Source organism: Pieris napi, chromosome 13, assembly GCF_905475465.1.
Source record: "Pieris napi chromosome 13, ilPieNapi1.2, whole genome shotgun sequence".
NCBI classification, from domain to species: Eukaryota; Metazoa; Arthropoda; class Insecta; order Lepidoptera; family Pieridae; genus Pieris; species Pieris napi.
In genome coordinates, this window is record NC_062246.1 from 5757492 (window position 1) to 5778795 (window position 21304).

Below are 21304 nucleotides of genomic sequence, written 5' to 3' on the forward strand. Positions count from 1 at the left end.
GAAAATATGTATCGTCAAACTGCATTTAATTTGAGCAACTCCAAATGATCATAGTAATTTTTTTTGTGATCTAATTGTGATGTATTGGCAAGAAGTAGAATTAACGTAGATTTAGTAGATTAGAAGTATATTTTACAATATTTTTACTATAAATAACATAACGATAATGAACAGTTATAAAATATAAAAAAAACTAACTTATTAAAGAAATATTAAATTTAGATCTGTCATGTATAAAATAGAGTTTTCTTCTAGTTTTTATGGGTGTGTTGACAATTTATATATTTAAAAAAATTGTCTTATGCTAATTGCTACCTTTACGTACTGATCTACATAATATAAATGATAACAATGAAGTCAAGGCAATCAAACAACATCTCTTTCTTTTCCAAAGACAATTGCTTTAATTGTCTTTGGTTTTATCGAGAACAATTTTTTTTATTGTCTTTGGTATTTTTACTCTGGCTGATTTTACAGTCTAGAGAAAAACTTTGTTTATTACAATACTGGATTCAAATTACTTATGAGATTAATAATCGAACCATCACAGAAGAAAATATTGAAGCAGTATGATTCATTTCTTTTTATCGCTGTTCTTCTTATTTTTCTTATAATAAATACCGTCCAAGCCCTTGCCAAAAGGTGATTTTGAATTTGTTGTTAAATAAAAAGATCCTCGGGCACTGAAATAAAAATAAAAATTGAATATTGCGAAAATAATTTCTTTCATATGAAGTCAACAGATAATTAACGTATTATTATTTGATGGAAGATTGTGAGGACTTAAAAGATCATAGATAATGGATTATCATAATTTGAAGGTTTGTCTATATAACTAATCTAATACATATAATTATGGTAATTACAATACTTATTTTTTTTGAGAAAAAATATGAAAGAACTCAAAAACTAATGCACGGAATTCAATGCGTTTTTCACCAATATCTAGAATTATATATAATTTTTCAAGGTGCCCCACATTTGCCCGTATGTCGCCGGGTGGGGTCGCTAGTACTTAATTCAGTATTCAAGTCCGACCATCCAACACAGTCACAGTACAGTCACAGTACGAGTCTTTCTAATTATACAGTCCAGTACAGAATTAGTTACCTTGTATCACAGTTAGCTCCCATATATATCATTCCTACTTCAGGAGACGCGTTTTCTCTAAACTTGTGATAGGACTCCGCTGGTGACGCAGGAAAGGCTTCGGGATTTCGAACGGACTCAGCGTAAAACCTCCATGATCGCCAATGACTGCACAGGTCTGGAAATACATGACCCTTGGTAATATTGGCTCACATAATATCGGATATGAAGATTGACATATTTCAAAATTGTGCCTTGAGGTGCTTTTTTTAAAGAACATGTTGATAGGGTTTAATGGCCTTTAGCCTAGCTGACAGGGAAATTATAATTGAAAAAAAATTGAGATACTTTTTGGAATACGGGCCTCAAATCAAAATCAAAATATGATACATTTATTTATGTAGGTATCTAATGAATGTGAGTAAAAACACAAATTTTCTTAATTCTCATTTACTGCCATTGCTCATAAGGCGTAGAACGCACGAGATAAACTGGCAATAAACTCTGTAGTAGAAGTGTTGCTTATGGTACAAATAGTGAGAGTATCAGTCATGTTTATTAATCTTATCTTTGTGTCAATTGTTAAATAACAATTTTAACTTCGCGCCATGTAAATGTCACTCTTACTCCTAATTCAACTTGTCTATGCTTCATATATTATTCTACTCTGTAACATTATAAGTTACAATTATTGTTTTCTATATTATTAATGTAAATGATATTCCTAGGAGTAAATTGTCTTCCATTATTTATAGAATCAAGGAATATAATTGGTAATTAAGTACAATGCTGTCATCATGTTCGTAGCTAAACAATGAATATGTATACTTACTATCTTCTGAGAGAGGTACAGGTGCAAATCTCGGGCAGCCAGGTTGTATACTCTTCCCACCATTAGGCCAGAAGTCCACAGATCCTGTCCTCACTGGAGCTCCATACATTCCCGCATCTGTGTGTATTACATCTACGAACTCGGCATCTTTTTCCGCTATATGTTCCATTAAAATCCCGTCGGGGTAAAATCCAGGGAATGCTGGATCTAATGCAGTTACCCTAAAATTGTATTATAAATATCTTTAGTATTATAAAAGTTTTTTTCGATCTTACGCATTTTTTTTTCATATATACACATATTTTGATCTATTTTATAGTACATTACGATAAACGATTCATGGTAAGTTTAGGTAACAAATTGCAATATTTAATAATGAAACGCGAAATACAATTTTGTGTAATCTGTGGTAGCGTCCTGCGCTGTAGGGCATGCACAGCACTGAGCACACACATGCACATATACTCTTGTGTTTTGGCGCCATTCGTATGTTTTGTGGTACTAAATTACCTACGTAAAAAATTCATAATTTAGATATGTATTTCGATATCTAACATCTTTTGGCTTTTACTACATTGATAAATTTCAAAATGGCGAAGATATTTACATGTAATTTATTAGCAATATAAATATTATGATAAACGGATATCGTATCGTATTTTGGAAATATTAATTTTTAAATTTACATAACCAATACCTTTTAACAGTGTTTCCGTATCTATTTTTCAGCTCTCGTGCAATATAGCCCGCGACATGACTGCCCAGAGAGTGACCGATCAAATGCAGCTTCTCCACCGGTACACCGTCTTCTATTAATTTGTGGACCTGTTCAGCCACTGCTGCTCCTACCTGAAGACAATACAATAGATGAAACATGAGCCAATACGTTGTGTGAATCCAGAGCTCTATTTTAAGCTGGTTTTTCCCTCGCAAAACCGCTATGTGGAAATAGCTTCCCACTGGTGTATTTCCGAACCAATTCAACTTTCGATCTTCCAAGAAAAGAGCGTACCAAATGAACAGGCCAGCAACGCACTTGTGAGCCTTCGGCGGTGTGTGTCCGTGGGCGGTATCACTTTACATCAGGGGAGCCTCGTGCCCCATTGCCCATTGCATAAAAAAATGTGTGCGTGTACTAGGTGTACACACGTAAGAAGTGAAACTTCTTTATGACCTTGTTTTTCGAAAAATGATCTACTATATGCAACTTAACGAAATTGGTTAAATAAAGTTTAACAAAAGGCTTTTATTATCACAGACATGAATACAAATACAATTATTTCATTTTACCTTATTACTACTAAGATTATTACAGAATTTCATTAATTGTAATATAATTATTACTATCATTGTTATATATATTTTTGTTATTAATGGCTTCGAATCTCTTCGGACCCACCGTGGTAGGGACAAGAAAAAGATGGCGCGTAACCGAAAAACGTGACGATTTGCTGCAAAATTTCTCCCATACGTCGATAAAAAATTCATTTTAACGCCGATAAAGAAGTTTCACATCAAAAAGCAACATGGCGCGTAACCGAAAAACGTGACGATTTGCTCCAAAATTTCTCCCATACGTCGATAAAGAACTTTCATTCCAACGCCGATAAAGAAGTTTGACTTCAAAAAGAGATATACTTTCTGTTTCTATGTTGGCAATTAACACATGTTCCTATGGTGAAGGCAAACATCGTCAGCATAGCATGTCTTAAATCCAAAAATCGACATCAATCAGGCACAACAACTATTAAGAAAATGGATGCTATCTGAAGACTTATATAATAGTAGGTTGTAGCATGACTGGATTACTTTTTAATTAGGAATTAACTCATCTAAAACATTAGTGACAGATGCCCTTACACAGGCAATTTAGATGGCTATAATAGTGTCTATACTTAGCACAAACTTTTCGAAAGCTTTGTTATAGTCGTATAGGTAAATGGTCTTGATATGATAAAAAAAAAAAAAAAAAAAAGTAAAACATTTTAGATACTATTTTTTTCGCAAGCAAGTTTTCGATACATTTGTTGTCACTATCTAATGCAATTATACTTTTATCGTTGTTGTACTATCTACTTCATTTTACGTATTTGTGTGTAAGTCCTAATCTCGGATTTCTTACGGTCAGAAGTCTCCTGACCCGAGAAGCCAAACACGTCGGCAAAATCCCGTAACATCGGAATATTGTCATTATTATGTGCCTTGAAAACCAAAACAATTTCGCTGATATTCAAACCCAAGGGTTTCGCTCGATCATTACAGCCGCAGGTTTTTATAGTAAACAAAATTATGTTTGTTTATTATATTCAGACGGTTGAACTAAATAAAGCAACAAAAACATAATAACGAGCAAGATATAGCTATTACATATTTTTTTATTACTTGTTATAACTTGTTTTTATACTAGGTATACTTACACGTACTTAACTTTTAAATCACTTCTGGTTTAAGAAAATACATTTTCTCATGTAATCTAAAAACAAGTTTTTTGTTTTCTGTAGTAAAATATAATAATAAATTCAAGGTAGGTACAGATGTTTTCGAAAACGCTTGGTTAAAACTTCGTTTTTATTTTATTTAGCACTCATGGAAAAGGGGAGCTCTGACGCGGACTGCAGAAACCCCTTTAGATAAAATATGTTGAAACCTTAAAATACAATTTGCAGCATTTGTAGTATAAGGTTTTACGAATTTCTTTTTTTTCAGGTATTAAAAATAATTGGGAATGTTTTTTTAAAGTTTGTAATAATAAATTATAATGTGATTTTTGTCTAAGAGTAATAATTAAAAATGTTTTATTTCAAAACACGGCACACAACGAGTATAATAAAACAGGGGCGCTACAGCCTTTTATTTTCTGGGCCTCAGATTTATGCACCGTGATAAGTTGTTTATTTAAAAGGTAAGTAGTATCTAGTAAACAGCTTTCTGTACATGACGTGACTGACTTCTCTTTATCGTACAAGAGAGTGTCAATTGCGCACATAGAAAGTCCATTGGTGAACGGCCGGGGATCGAATTTACGACCTCAGGAATGAGATTTGCACGCTGAATCCACAGCTCACAAGATAGGTCGAATTAAAATCAATCAACTATGTTAATTACTCCTTAGTGTTTCTCGCATTACCTTTTTAGTGTTTCTCGCTGCATTGACCAAATAAGATCCATGTGACATGTTGGACCAGTCTACGAGTATAAAGTTTGTGTCCGGCCTTGCATCTAAGTGGGCGCTAACCATGACCTGCAAGGAAAATCAAAAGATTATTCAACATAAATTAAAATTGAGTCAAGACTTTAATATGGCTAAAGGTTTTACGATAACATGGTGTAAGGGCTATTTGATCTAGTTCTTAGGGTAGGAAATTAAAAACACTAATGATGACTTGATTTTACGTAAACTGTATAACTTCAAACTTGAACAAAGGAATTGCCCGTGCGCATGTGTTACACAATTTGCTTTTATAATCTATTCCCTACTCCGACCCGACCATCCTACTTCGGTGAGTTGTTCGAGTCAATTCGCAACAATTGCACATGCTAATTATTAAATTTTCCATTTCATTATATTCAAAAGAAGTCCGACACAAATTAAGATGGTTTAAAAACTAGTCATTTACGGTGTAAGTCGCTTGTCAACAAAATTACAATTCACACCTACTAGAAAGAACGATACGAAAGAACTCTGGCAGGCTATAATGGCGAATAAGTAAGAAAAATGCGAGAATATTCATAGCCAAGAGAGTAATAGTGAATATATAACCTGTACGCTCTCTTGTTGTGCGGTTTCGATGAATCCGTGTACGTATAAGACCGTCCGTTTGTCTTTATCAAAGCCTTTGACGTCCAACACACGATGCGCTTGTTCCAATGGCATGTCGACATATTCCTCGCATGTTGTGCTGGAAATATAGTAAGATGTGGTTTGTTTGTGACGTTTCGTTGAGTCGTCTGGGGACTTGATAGTAACAGTATTTTGGTATAATAATTTTAGATATACGTTTATTAAGATTTTGCTTTTGTATAAAGGGATCGTAGAATGTTTTAATCTCGTGGCCATTCATTTTACAATTCTTGAAAATTTAACTACTAAATAAAAGTAACTTAATGTACCCAGGCTTATATTAGGGTAAAAAACAGAAGAAAAAAACAAATGAATGACGGTCATCGAAGCACAAATACATGAGTAAATAGCTGTACAAATTTGAATTTGGAATTCCTTACCGAAGAGGAGAACATCGTGATCCGAAGTGGCCAGTACGAAATACGCCAATTTCATATGTAAGGCCCTAATATAAAGTCTAAAGTTTTATGATATGGTTAAGCATTTGAGATTAAATCGTTAAATGATTAGATTTTTCACTGTCAAAGGGATCAACAGAGTTTCGAACCACGAGGTTCTATAAATTGTAACTATATTATTGTTTTAACTAAAACAATCGCTATTATATATGTATAATGTATATAGTATATATCGAAGCAATAACGTTACTGTCAGCTGCATATTACATCACAGGACTTATAAATTAACAACGTTAAAGTTATATCGAATATTAGTATTAAGGTTTTAAACTTATGCAGTTATAAGTAACAACGAATAATTTTTCAAAACACTATCTGATTGAATAAAATAAAACCGGAAGTTTTCAAATTGTTAAGCTTATCTTATAGAGATTACCATATATCATATCATAAAATATAGAGTATGATAACGTTTTGATACTATTGTAATATACTTATGTGTCTATGGATATAGAGTAAGGAAATAAATTATGATCTGTGACAATTTCGCGCCAAAATTATATAAGTTATAAGCAATAATTTCAAACATCAAAATTTTAATAGAGAAAAAAATGATATTGTCGTGAATTGTGGTTCACGTAATCCAAATTGCGTAGTGAACAAAGAGCAATTTTGAATAAAACGTTGAATTTACATGGCAAATTAACTATTGTATAATATTAAAGTACTCACCCATTAAAGACTCGAAGATAAATGTCTTCTATTCGATTAGTTCTATCAGGGAGTACTCCTGAAAAAAAAACAAGATATTAGTGAACAATTTTTTTTCTATTTTAATTATTCTTTTATTTCAGATTAAAAAATATTGTGCTACAAGCGGTTTATAGGCAATAAACGGTCTCTTTTAGGAAACTTTTATATTCATAATATATGTATACTATCGTAAACAGTAATTAATATTATACGAAATAATTATCAAATTAATAAATATCAAAGTCAAAAGAATTGGAATAACACAGTACTCTTAGTTGGCACGAGGAGCAGGAGAATCATCTGTTAAGTATCCCACTTACATTGCGAGCCGCAAGTGAGTTGCCGGCCTTTTAAGAATTGGTACGTTCTTTTCTTAAAGAACCCTAAGTCGAAGTTGTATTGACATACGAATTGGTTTGGAAATACATCGATTGGCAGCTGGTTCCACATTCTGGTGGTGCGCGGCAAAAACTGCCATAAAAACGCTCAGTTATGGAATGACGGACGTCGAGGTTCTACGGGTGGAATTTCGTATTCTGCCTCGACGTCCGATGATGAAACTCAGCTGTAGGTATTAATCCGAACAACTCCTCTAAACACTCTCCGTGGTAAATGCGGTATAAGATGCAGAGAGACCCTACATGTCTAGGAGTGACGTACCGTCTCGCCTCACTGAGCACACGAAGCTTAAGGCTAATTTAGCCTTCCCTTGCAAATGAGCGCGAAACTGAACGTCATTCGTTATGTCAACGCTCAGTACTCCGATGCTGGCTGTGGCTTTAAGAAGATTGACTTCAAAGAGAAGAGTAGCGACAAAGGGAGTTTTTAAGCGGAAAACCCGCAAACTTGCGTCTTCTTTGGTTTAAATTAGTCTAGTTTTAGTCGACCCCAGTCCCAGACTCCACGTAGCAGAGTTTTGACTCCGGACTTGTGTCTGGCCTGATACTGATCGACAGCTACTCAAGAAACACCTGGACGCCCAGTGTATAGAGTATCGCCAGTACTATCGTCCGCATAGCAATGAATGTTGCTAAGTTGAAACATATCATTGATATGCAGAAGAAACAGTGTCGGAGATAGGACACAGCCTTGTGGGCGTTCACGGGTTTAAGGTCGGAACATGCTCCGTGGATGTCGACCTTGATGCTCCAGTCTGCCAGAAAGCTGGAGATCCAGTCGCATAATTTCGGGGGAAGCATATAGGCTGGAAGCTTCTAAAAGCGCTTTATGCCACATCCGGTCAAAGGCTTTCGCTATATCTAAACTAACCGCTAGCGCCTCCCCCTTGGACTCAATTACCTCTGCCCATCTATGTGTAAGGTATACAAGGTCACCAGCTGAGCGACCAAGAACCACGATAATGTTTATTCAATCATTTAAAAAAATTGTGTAAAAAATGCTGTTTATATTAAATATATTACCATAATATAATACCCATGTATATTGCACCTCACCTGTAATATCTCTATCGCCAAAACCGGATATTTCACCATGACCACATAGATAAAACATAAATAAAATATATATACAAAACATTTTAATTTAAATCTTCGTCTATACTTATTACACAATAGACTGGTTTTTCACAATAGACTTTTTGTCCTATGATTTGGTAATTTTACTGTATTATAAGTATATTAACCTTGCGTGTCAGTCATTATGTCGTTTAAAGCATTACGTACCGTGTATGTTAATACGTTGTTACGATAACTTTAGACTTCGTCTTATTAATTTTCCCTATATTCAATCATATCTTTCAAATGTCTCTCTAGTACTAATCTCTAATAGAAATAGTCAAAAGAAGTAGTTTTAACGGAGTAAACTCCATTTGAATTTTACAACTCGGTTTTGTTCATTACGCAAGCCAGTGATAATTTTTTGTTCTCTTTTTATATCAATAACAACCGAATTTATTTTCTATATAATAAAATAGCATTACATAAACGCTTAAAAGCTCTGATTGTACGTATGAGAAAATTCCATCCAATTTTCATAACACCTTGTATATAAAATAGTATTATGTATATTGCTATGACGATACACTCACAACCGTTCTCTTGGTGACATAGATTGTATTCTAAATTTAAAACTCACCTAAATATAATGAATACATTCTTAGTTCAAAGTATTAGTGGCGCCAAAATTGGATTATACCACAGAGTATAAACTACAATACTTTAGAATAGACTATAGAAATTTCGCGCCTCCTAAAATGGATTTTATCTATCCTGTACCAATTTGAATATTGTATTAGTAAAAAATATTGTTTTTTATCATTAATTAATTATGACCCACAGTCATAGAGTAAAGACGCATTTTCTAGAGTGGTGATAGTTGTTGCGATATGGTGACTTTGAATTATCAGCCTTGCATAACCTTTTTATGGCCAGATTTTACTTTTAATGAGCCGTCATTTGCGGAAGCGTTTTTTAGCCGGATTTACATATGAAGTATATTATAATTAGGTGCGTAATGTTATTTTTAAAATAAATTGGATAATATATATACCACAACGTTCCTGGCGATGACAAGTAAGTATACAAATAACTAAGATTATTTTGTTAACTCATTGTTATTTATTTTTAAGTCTTTGAAATTGGCCTTCAGAAACGGCTATAGCTATGAAGTAGGAAATTAAGAAATAAATGTGCAAAATAATGAAGCAAAAATTTTACGCATAAAAGTAAATTACTACATTATTATTTTTTTAAATTCACCACCCGTTCTAAAATTTGTATGTCTTATTTTTTACGAAGTTTAATGAATAAATAAATGTTTATGTACCAAGGATATATTTTTTTAATACATTCTCTCTTCACTGAGACATCATAGAACATTACGATGTCCTACTTATAGTCTCTATTAAGGGGAAGACACTCAGTTCCTGTGTTCTAATTTTTTTCTTACGACTGTTACCAAGGATATCTAATAATCTATAATTTTGATTTATTATTGTGTACCAGTGGCGCTACCACCTTTTAGGTCTGGGTCTCAACTGTCTTTTTCGTGATAATTAGTAGGAAATTAATAGAAGTAATAGGAAAATAAGCCAACTAAACATGATAACAAAAATGACACATGACACTAAAAATGATAATCTTTAATTCCTTTTGTCTATGATTACTTTGAACTTATAAATCTTGCTCTGACTCTATTACCGTACTTAATTTATCTTATCTATATTTTCTTATCTATAGGGCAGCGTTATGTGACAGTAATCTGTAATAGATAACAAAATGCACTCGTGATGTTAAAATGCATTCCAAACTGATAAAAAAATTGAGATTAATTTAGATCAAAGCATCGGTTACTCTATGCATTTTGAATATTTTCAATAGCATGAATCATTGATAATTTTATTTTATGAACAAGAAGGGATCCATAAACTATCTATTTAAGAATGGAATGGGCATTTTTTTAGGTAGGCGTGACCTTAGCTTATAGCTTTAGCCATAGCTGTCTCAACCCTTCACCGGAAGGCGACCAATTTGTGAAGGTTATAGTGTGATTTGAAAACGTAATTTACAATAAGAAACTTTCTGCTAACTGTATAAAACTATTCTCAATTATACTACCACTTATTACAATACTTTTTTTAAAATCATTTGCGGAAAAATAAAATGTTGTTCGTCAGTCTTACTAAAACTAGAGAACGGCTGGACCGATTCGGATTCTTAAAATGTTTGTAGAAGATCAGGGAAAGTTTAAACGGGGATAACGTAAATAACAATTAAAGAAAAATACTTCGACAATCAATTTTTCCAATAAAAACTGTTCTTAGTTGGTCAATTTGACGTTTAGCACTTGGTTGTCATTTATTTGTAGATGAGAAATATATTTCATAGTATTGGTAAGTAGTATGCTGTAGGTCCGATCTCTTTGGTCTGTTTTAAAAATTTTAACACAAATATATGTTGGTGAAACAAAGTTCATGGGGTCATCTATTATATACATAAATTTCTCCACCAAGAGAGGTGCAGACTGTCTTACTAGTATAAAGAAATCCTGCTCCAAATCGTAAATCGTTTGGGTCTAATACATGCCAGCTTCCTTACGATGGTTATGTCAACATCCATTGATGCACAACAAATTTCACGAACATCAAACTCAAACTCAAAATATCATTATTCATGTAGGTAAACAAGTACACTTATGAAATGTCAGAAAGAAGTTAAATTAATTGAAAATTTACATTTACTATCAGTTCGCAAGTCAAGGGCGTAGAGCGGGTAAGATATCGAGGAAAGAGTCGCACACTTAAAGCAACACAGCTCTCTGATCATGGCTTTGTTTTGGCTCAAAACTGTTTGCATAAAAATTCCAAGAATTATTCCACCGTTGTTTTTCCAAGAACTCACTTCAAGGTTGGGTTTATTTTATATCGTATTAATACATCTAACAACTTTATTCATAATTTAATACTTAAAGTTTAATAAATGTTATATCATGATAAGCGAAACGTAAAGAAAGTATTTGCACGATCTATTAGAAAATATTACCACCTACTTCTATCGTCTTCTTCTTCATATTATTCTATATATTCCCGAAGTAAATATATTTACACCATGACTCTCTCTGAGGGATACAGGACTTCAAATAACTATAAGTGTGCCGTTATTATATTTGTTATTCCTCTTCTAATAGTATTGGTCAACATTTTTTACCAATAACTTTAATGGTGGCTGTACACACTCGTCGAGACACCCCGAGACAGGCCGAGTGCGAGAGTGTACAGTAGAGCTCTCGTCTCGTCTCGCTTCCTCGCAGTTGGTCTCGCCTCTCTCGGTCGCCTGTCGGTTTTTTGCGCACGAGTCAAAGGGTCTCGCGAGTAAAACGAGAGCGACCTGTACACACTCGTTCAATCATTAAATTTTGGATAATATTAAAACTTTATGATCCTAATTACCAATTTCTGTTGCGGTGTATAGTGACCATCTTCTTCTTCGCCATGGCTTCGTATGTTTTTTAATGGTTAACGTGAAGAAAATTATAATAACTCATTGCACAAAGACAAACAGGAGCAGCGGTTGCCACGTCCATTAATAACGGTGTTTTAAATACAATTAACGTAACGAGTGTGTACAGGCTGCGCTCTTCTCTCGGTCCTCTCGGTCGAGACTCCCGGCGAGAAGCTCTCGCCGAGTGTGTACAGCCACCATAATACACGAAATCGCTCGATGTCTTGCCCCACACTGTATACGTAATTATAAATGTATGCTCAATGTCACACAAGTACCTTACATTAATTAATGTGATTCAATTTCAACTCATATAACTAGAATGCGTATTGTACAGATTTATTTTCAATAAAGCAAATCAAATAAATAGGAAAATCGAAGACAGTGAGCTCCTAACACATTTTCGTTTACCCAAGCGGCGGTTTTAGGGTAATTCAGTCGTAGAAGCACTAAGGAATAAGGATGACTACTCATCAACGTATTAGATTTGACATCTGTCAAACCAATTATTGTAGGTAAATTGTCTTTGGTCACACAGACGTTTAGATTCTGAATGTTCTATTAAGCGGCGCGACTGCACCAGGACCCAAAGTTTAAAAAGAAAAAAAAAGTTGTCTTTAGATATTTTTTTTAAACTGCGATTAAAATGTTGAGCCACCACTGCACCGAAATATAGCAGGTAACTCTACGATTTAAATATCTGTGTTTATGTAGGTCAGCGAGTCAAGTGCGCATTTGTAGTTAAATTATGTGCAAGAAAATAGGTTTATATAAGAGCATATATTTACTTTAATTGCAAGTTATAAGTTGGTAACACATGCTGACAAAAGTAATCTGTGTTCTTGAAAAGCTTCTAAAAACGAAGTAACAATATACAAAAAAAATATTTGTACGCGTTTTTTTCGAATAAAATTAAAAATCTTGTTTTATTACTAGTTAGTTAGTTACTAGTTTCCTTGGTCATAGACAGCAGAAGAGTGTATAAAATATTTATATCTGATATATATATACAATATACATGCAAAAGTATACATTTATTTATACTATGCATACGTAATCTTAATAGATTTAATAAATATTTATAAACTTCTGAAAAATTACATAATAAACAAAAATTATACTTAATTTGACCTTCGTTTAATAACCTTTTGTCGTCAATAGTGCCAAATTTATTACAAGAAAGCACGTAGATGTCTTTATTCTACGAAAATTATTTAGTGCACAATGTTAGCAATACTCGTTTTACTAATAAAAAAAAATCAGTGGCGCTACAACCTCTTTAGGTTTTGGCTTACTATTTACACTACATACATATCAACGATGTTTAAATCGTCGAATAGGATAAAAATTCTTTCATTTGATATATCTGTAATGTACTTAGTACCCTAGTAATAATAGCATTACCTACTTTGGGACAAGCGCTACATACCGAAGAAAACTGCAATTTATTTGAGAGTGAACAAAACATATTTTTGATTAACCTTGTTATTATTTACAATAAAAATACTATATTTGTGGTTAAAAATATGCCTAAGAAGCGCTCCATTTTTTCATGAAGAAATTACTATTTTTACGTTAACATTGTTACAACATACACATTAACCCACTATTTTGTCAATTGTTACTTTCTGGATATTACTCGCAATATTCATCAGTGTCTTAAATCTTAATACCAAAATCTTACCAATACTTACCGTCTCATATGCAAGACTATTTAAAAACTCGATTGTCGAAAATTTTCAATTTTCTTAGCGGGAAGTTAAAAAGGAATAATAATAATGAAACATAAAATTTTATTTATTTCCTATTTTATTTCGCCCAGCAAAGCGGGCGGGAAACGGTTGCTATACGTATAAACCGGAACACTGCGGGATTTTAAATCAACATACAGTAGACAAGTGAGTTAATTGAAACCGATTGCGTCATAACACATTACAATGAATCAATAAAACCATGAAGAATCAATTATGGAACTATTAGAATGATGTTACGATACTAGCACAGTATATACGTATAGTTATATAACAAGTGCCTCGCAAGGTTTTCGCAGATGCATCTATACTTTACTATAGTAAAACAACTACTAAACGGCGCCGTTTACTTAAAAGGCTAGGCTGTTAATTTAACGGCTAATTAAGCTAGTTGGCTGCTACATAATGATTGGAGCTCCCTAGATGCTTATATCCTTACATCTTGTAAAACAAAAACCTTGGCGATTATAGAGTGGTAAGCTAAGCTGGAGTGTCTTATCATTCTAATGTAATATCTAGGCCTAGGCCAGATTTATTCGTAACTAAAAGTGCAGACGTTTTCACATAACTTATAATATGTATATTCATTTAGATTTGAAAATAAATCATTATTTTACAATTATTTATTTTCGTTAAATAATGATTTAACGAAAATCATTATTTAACGAAATGATGATTTTCGTTAAATTATTATTAATAAAAATATTAATAATAATTTAACATACAATTTAATATTATTAAAATACAGTACTGTATTTTTATTATATATTGTAAAATAAAAATACAGTACTGTATTTTTATTTTTAGATGAATTCATAAGTCATCCAGACGGGATTTCCTCGGGACTGTGACGTCACTATCGTATTTATAACATGGGACAAAAATAAACGAGAATCATTCTATTTTTACTTTATGGTTAATAATTGTATGTACGAAAGAGTTATAAAACGAATTGTCAGAAAGTCGCTGAAAAGAAATTGAAACGTCGTGTTATGTAAATAGATTTGAAAAATTCAGATAAATATGTGAACATATTTAAATATTTAAACAATGTGTACAGTTATTATAAATTGTTTCCGGTATAAGATAAATTGCACCGAGAATTAACGTAAGTAATTTGTTTTGTTTATGAGACTAACAAAATTTAACTTTAACTAATCCAAAGTTAAATAAAATAAAAATAAGGTAAATAAAAATCCTGATAAGGGGTTAAGCTCTCGAGGCCACGTATATAATATAATTGCTTGTGTTCATCGATGTGGATCTACTGTGCCCGACATTTATTTTATATATTTAATTTCTATTCATAAATTCAAATAAATCGTGATCTATATTCTTGCTTACTATGTATATTAATTATTATTGGTCGGATGTTCTTTAAACGATTGCTTGCTCAGAAGGTAAAATTTACGCAGCTTTTGGGATGTGTAAAGCGGTCTCTACATTGTTCTCTTTGAACTGCAATGTTTTTACACTCTTTATATTAGCTTCACCTGTGTGTATGTATGTATGTATGTATGTATGTATGTAACCGACTCCTTCGGACTCGAATTTGACCCACTTTTAACGGACAGATTTAATTCAAACTTTGCGCACCTGTCAAAGATCGATGACAATGTAATAATCCAAAAAAAAAAATGAAAAAAATAAAAAAAAATTAACTAAAAAATAAAAAAACACGCTTTAAAGCACATCAAACTAAAGCGTGTTTTTTAGTATTTTTAAACTATATTTATTTATTCTTTGAAGGCCGAATCAGTGATACTTAAAAGTGTTATCTTATCTATGGCATTGACCGTTATCAAATACGGTTTTGCATTACCTGTCAAACCCACGTGCTCCGGAAGTAGCCGAGTGGGAACGTACACAAATATACACACAAATTCTAAGCCGGCACAACAATGCTTTTTGCTGCCAAAACCAATGACCGTAACAGCCGCATTCTTTTACATTAAATATACAGGTACATTTCCAGCGAATTTATACTACTTTCCATTTAAAAGAAATGCTCGATGACCGAGATAAAAAGTCGAGTTATATTTTCGAGTTCAGGTTAAAATAAAAGATATTTTACATTTAGTAATATCTAAGTAATTCTTACCTGTTCCCCACCAGTACTTTTTCCAACCAACAGATACGGCACGGAACATCGCGTTATATACAACGTGTGCACGCAACAACGCGTGGCGTTCGACTGACTTTATACCTACCAAATACCAATACGAACCGGTATATGAAAAGTGAAAAACTGTTGCGGAATGACTAATTAATTAGTAATAACTAGTTCGCGGGTGCGTTGCGTCAAAATTACTTCCCTCTGTTTTAACACGTTAGTAGCAAAGCCTTTTCGCTCCCTTATTCAATTAATCTCTAATTAGAGACGCCCTCAAGGCTCTTAGCGTCAAGCTCACATTGCCTGTCATGAAAGCAAATGGAAATCTGACATCTCGATACTTGAATGAGGCCAATTGTATCGCAATATAGGTCAACGATGTACACAGGTATGTTTTAGATATTTGACATAATTAATTGGTATTGGTATTCTGTTGGACAACTCTAAACATGCATAATTAATGGTAAATTACAGGTTTTTAATACGGCGTTTAATAATTATGCAAGCATTAAAAATGTTTAATGGATATTAATTTATACAAAATTTTTATTTTAATACATTAAAAAGGTACAGTAAAGTAAAGTAACTATAGCCTAAATAGTTTACAATAGAAATAAATAAGAATAGAAGAATAAGTGTTTTTATTGATAAATTAAAACCAGAACACATTTCTCTTAAATTGTGTAATTCCGGACATCAAATTTAGACGCCAAACACGTGGAATCGCTTGAAGTGCGGTACCAATAGGAGTCGGAGGTAAAGGGCTATTTAGAGTTATCAAAAATTATTGATTGAAAAAAGTTTACTGAGCCAATTTTCAATAATCGTTTATTAATAGAGAGCCGAGTTATTTGTCAGTGTCTTAGGCTATACCATTTTCGTGGTATTTGTGTTCAGTCTGTTCAACTCGTCGTCGACCGCTGGCTTCGCCGTATTCTGGGTATCTACTGGCCCGAGAAGATCTCAAACGAGCAACTTTGGAAGCGCTGTAGATCCCGATTAGCCTGCAAATCAGGCGACGAATGGAAATGGATAGGCCATACACTCCGAAGAGATTCCAATATCCCCAAGCAGTTGCTTGATTAATAACCGCAAGGAAAGCTGATGTGTGGCCGTCCCAAGCAAACCTGGCATTGCAGATGAGGCGAAGAGAGCGGGAAAGAGTTGGAGCGCGGTGAAACACGAGGCTAAAGACTGAACGCGATAGAGGCTCACTGTGGACGCCCTCTGCCTCATCTAGGGGGTTCCACAATAAGTCAAGTGTGTCGAACAGTCGAACGAAAACGTTCCTAACGAACGCTGTCCTAACAATGAGAAATATATGATAGAGCTCTAGACAAAAGTTGTAGAGGTTGATAATGCCTGAACAAATGTCAGCGACAACATATGTCCCGCGTTCCCTCATCATAGCGTGATTGCATGAAGCCTTCCTTAATAGATTGTAAATGTAATACAAAAAAAATCAGTTCAAACCGTAGTTCCTGACAACAACCAAACAAAATCTTTAGCTTTATAAGCGTCTATGTAGCGGTATATCGTTTCGTTATTAAATATATTTATGTATTACCTATACAATCTAATACAACTTATTGTTATTTTAAGACAAAACTTTAAACGCCTTGGAATGTTCTATAGCAATACAGAGAATGTAAGACAGACCGGTGTTTATGTATGGTCGTTTTATCTGTTCCTTTCTATTAAACTAAGTGTACTGTATACCATAAGTTGTTCTTTCATCATTCACGATCCTCCAAAAACGTTAACAACTAATGTTTTGTTAGTCTAATTTTTAACTTATTAGTAATTTTTAACAACGAAATTAATAATAGCGTTTATGATTATACGAGTTGCTATTGGTAACGTAATAGTAAATCATCATCATTATCAGCCTCCTCCATTTTGCTCCAGTACCTACGCCCTGCTCTGGCTTTTCTGTATCCACTGGGAGCCAAGCTCCTTGATTATGTCGTCAATCCACCTAGTGGGCTTTGTTCTGTCTAGGTCTCCATTCAAAGACCCTGCGGGTCAATCGGTTCTTGTCCATGCGCGCTATTGGCCTGCCCACCGTCACGATACTTAGATTTTTAAATTAATAGAATGAAGAGGCAATTGTTTGACCATGCTAGCGTCTTTTACAAGTATACCGGAGGTTTTGGTTTCGATTCCATGAGAAATAGTAATAGGTAGTAAAACTAGTTACGGTCTAGAGGCTAGAAAAATTATGCGTAACGATTAGGATGCGTTTGCCCCAAATACAATTTTTTCTTCCTGTAAGTATAGGATCATGAAATAAAAATGAAAATGTATCAGTAGATCAAATAAAATGGCTTTTATAATACAAAATAACAATTCAGAATGCAACGTGAAAGCGAAATTCGCCGACGATATTTAAAAGTCGTCATATTTACAAATCAACAAACTAGATGGCGTATTTAAAAAATAAAATCATTAACAGACATCTAAAAAATTACCCTGTAAAATCTTTAGATTTTAATGTATTAATAACGTGACAGAAGCTCCCGTCAGACTTGACAACAGCTGATTACCATTTCCTTTTAAAATTCCAAGTAGATGTTAAATTCTAAGACTAAATATTGAAATTGTAATAAAAGATTTGATGTAAACATTTATAAAGGTCTTCATTAAAATATCAGTAGTTATAATTAAAGTTACATATGCGGAAGTTGGAATAAATAGAAACTAACATAAGTGTCACAAGTTGCCTACAATATGATATAGATGGCGCTGATCCCAAAAAGGTATTTCAAATTTAAATTTAAAGTAGGATAAATATAAAATAAGTATATTTATTACATTATATTGTAGAAGAAAAGTGATTTTAGTACTAATACTTACGTACTTGCTCGATAAAATGTACTGACAATGTACATCTTCCATCGTATTTTGTTAAAAAATTGTAAAATAGATGGTCCAGAAAAAATAATTTCACCAAAGCCTATTATTTAAGATAAATAATTATAAGTGAATTAAAACATCAACATTTTTGTATTTCATGTTAAATTAATTTTAGAGCTGATTAATTGAACTGAAAATTTTAAGCCTTAATTTCAACCTTTTGTTTTCAATGTCTGCTGTACTCGGAGAGACGGGATTTAGTTCGGATATATACGTAGGTTCTCAGGCGTTGTATTCAGGACCCGTAGGTTGCAGTAATACAATTGAAATTCCTTAACCAAGGAATGTCATTTATTATTATATCATACTTTAAAGGTAATGTTTGCGATGTTTGAAAATACCTGACTAAGATTAGGTGAGTATATTATTAAAAGAAAACATAATTTATATGAACACCATGCTTGCTAAAACTAGATAAACTCAAAATATATTTATTCATGTAGGTAAACAAGTACACTTATGAATTGTCAAGTTAAATTAATTGTAAATTTACATTTACTACCAGTTAGCAAGTCAAGGGCGTAGAGTGGGTAAGAAGAACTGGCAAGAAACTTTCCGCCAGTCTTTTTAATCGCCAAGTATTGTCATACAAATTGTTTGAACTGGAGCAAATCAATCCCAAGGGTTAGGATCATTTAAGTAATAGGATAGACAGGTTTACACTTAATCACTTTCTAATTCGGAATATACATTTTGTTTTTAATTAAGTACAAATTAAATAAAAGGCAATTGGAATTAAAAAATATTATTGTCATTTCACCCGAAAGATATTGGGAATAATTTCTGTTTACTTAGTACCGTTTTATGAAACACCGAGTCCAGTAAATCGTAGGATAATATCCTATCTCATACGTGCAGGAGTTAAGCCTAGATTTAGTTTCGATTTAAACATACAGGAGGTTAACCTTAATAAACGTTATCTCTTAACTTTATTTGGACTCCATCCATTTCATTGTCCAGATCCATTTTTCAACTCGTAAATACATTTTTAAAGAGTCTGTCCATAACAATGACTTGACTGATTCTAAATTCCATAGGTACCTTCTAAAATAGATAATCTATCTATCTATATATATATATATATATATATGAACTATAAATTTTCTACTAAATCCCTAATTCATAAACACGTTTTTATGTCTTCCTGTTCAATTTTGTTCAATGAGAAATATGAGCGCTTTATTAAAACGGTGCAATTAAATTAAACTTCAATGCTTTTAAATGTCCCACAAATAAGTTACGCTATCTTTAGATACGAGAAGTGATTTTAAGGTTTTTTCCTACTAAAAATATGTGCGCGTAAACTTTTGTTCACCAAGCAGAATCTGACTAAGCTACGTGACGAGACTATGTAAATAACACAAGCACAATTTATAATTTGTAACTAACTCTAAATTGCGCTATAGAAATCAAAACCATTGTTAATAGATAAGATAATATAGGAAGCACCTATTTTTATTTAACAATAATATGAATAAAGTTTATTTGCCCCTTCACAATGTTTTATTTCGCTAGTTACACTGCAGGTATTGACCACCTTTGTGAGGGGCTGGTGCCTATAATAGGACTTTAGAAGTCTCATAAGTCAATGCGCATAGAAAATATTCAAAGAGATGGCTGTTGTCTACGACTAAATTAAAGTAACAAACATTTTAAAAATAAAACTAAAGCAAGAATGGTGTAAGAATATGTGTAAGGGTGTGTGAATTAAAAGTATGTGAAAGATTTTAATTTAATAAAAGACTACCTCAAATGGCAATGGATAATAAATTTTCTCTTGCATCATAATCAAGGTTTAAAGAAACAGAAATAGCTGCTTTACCTTTGTTTACAATGGGTGTTTCTTTCCACGTACATAGAATATGTGTAATGGTGTGTGAATTAAATGTATGTGAAAGATTTTAATTTAATTATAAGTCAAACTCAAATTGCTATGGAAAATAAATTTTCTCTTGCATCATAATCAAGGTTTAAAGAAACAGAAATAGCTGCTTTACCTTTGTTTACAATGGGTGTTTCTTTCCACGTACATAGAATATGTGTAATGGTGTGTGAATTAAATGTATGTGAAAGATTTTAATTTAATTATAAGTCAAACTCAAATTGCTATGGAAAATAAATTTTCTCTTGCATCATAATCAAGGTTTAAAAAAATAGAAATAGCTGTTTTACCTTTTTTCAATGGGTGTTTCTCTCCACGTACATTTATAAAATGCGAATGTATGCAATAAAGTCTAGACATGCTAAAGTAATTTGTTCCATCTATTTCAAATGAACCCACCGCTAAAAGCCTTTGGACGCACGTGTCCCGACATTCAAACTGGACTAATTAATTGGCATTCTATGACCGATATAGCTAACACGTGGTTTGCTCAAAGATCAGACATTTCGCTTGATGTACGCTATAAATGAATTCCAATTCCAAATTTTATTTTTGTATTATAATACGAAAATTAGGTTAATATTTTAGGCGTTTATATAGATCCTGGTGTGAGGGTTAGAAGAGTAACTTAGATTACAATACATTTTAGATTCAATATAGAAGATGGACAAAACGTGTCACATCATGAATAGGATCATTAGATGAACAGCCCAAAGAACGAACTCAAATGCGATGGAAGGACATTTGCAAAACTGCTGGGATGCACTGGCT

At 32.9% G+C, this 21304-nt stretch overlaps 1 protein-coding gene across 2 annotated transcripts; it reads right to left on the bottom strand.

Moving 5' to 3' along the window:
• Nucleotides 1–368: 368 nt before the first annotated feature.
• Nucleotides 369–15848, bottom strand: LOC125055467 (pancreatic lipase-related protein 2-like). 2 transcript variants are annotated; one of them, XM_047657931.1, is made up of 8 exons: nt 15724–15848; nt 6893–6950; nt 5682–5820; nt 5049–5162; nt 2619–2770; nt 1922–2142; nt 1111–1267; nt 369–683 (listed from the first exon to the last, which is right to left on the bottom strand). In XM_047657931.1, the coding sequence occupies exons 1-8, from the start codon at nt 15770–15772 to the stop codon at nt 575–577; spliced, it is 999 nt and encodes a 332-aa protein (XP_047513887.1). In that variant the 5' UTR covers nt 15773–15848; the 3' UTR covers nt 369–574. The 2 variants fall into 2 exon arrangements, with proteins under 2 accessions (XP_047513887.1, XP_047513886.1); XM_047657930.1 differs by lacking the exon at nt 15724–15848 and adding an exon at nt 8368–8465.
• Nucleotides 15849–21304: the final 5456 nt, after the last annotated feature.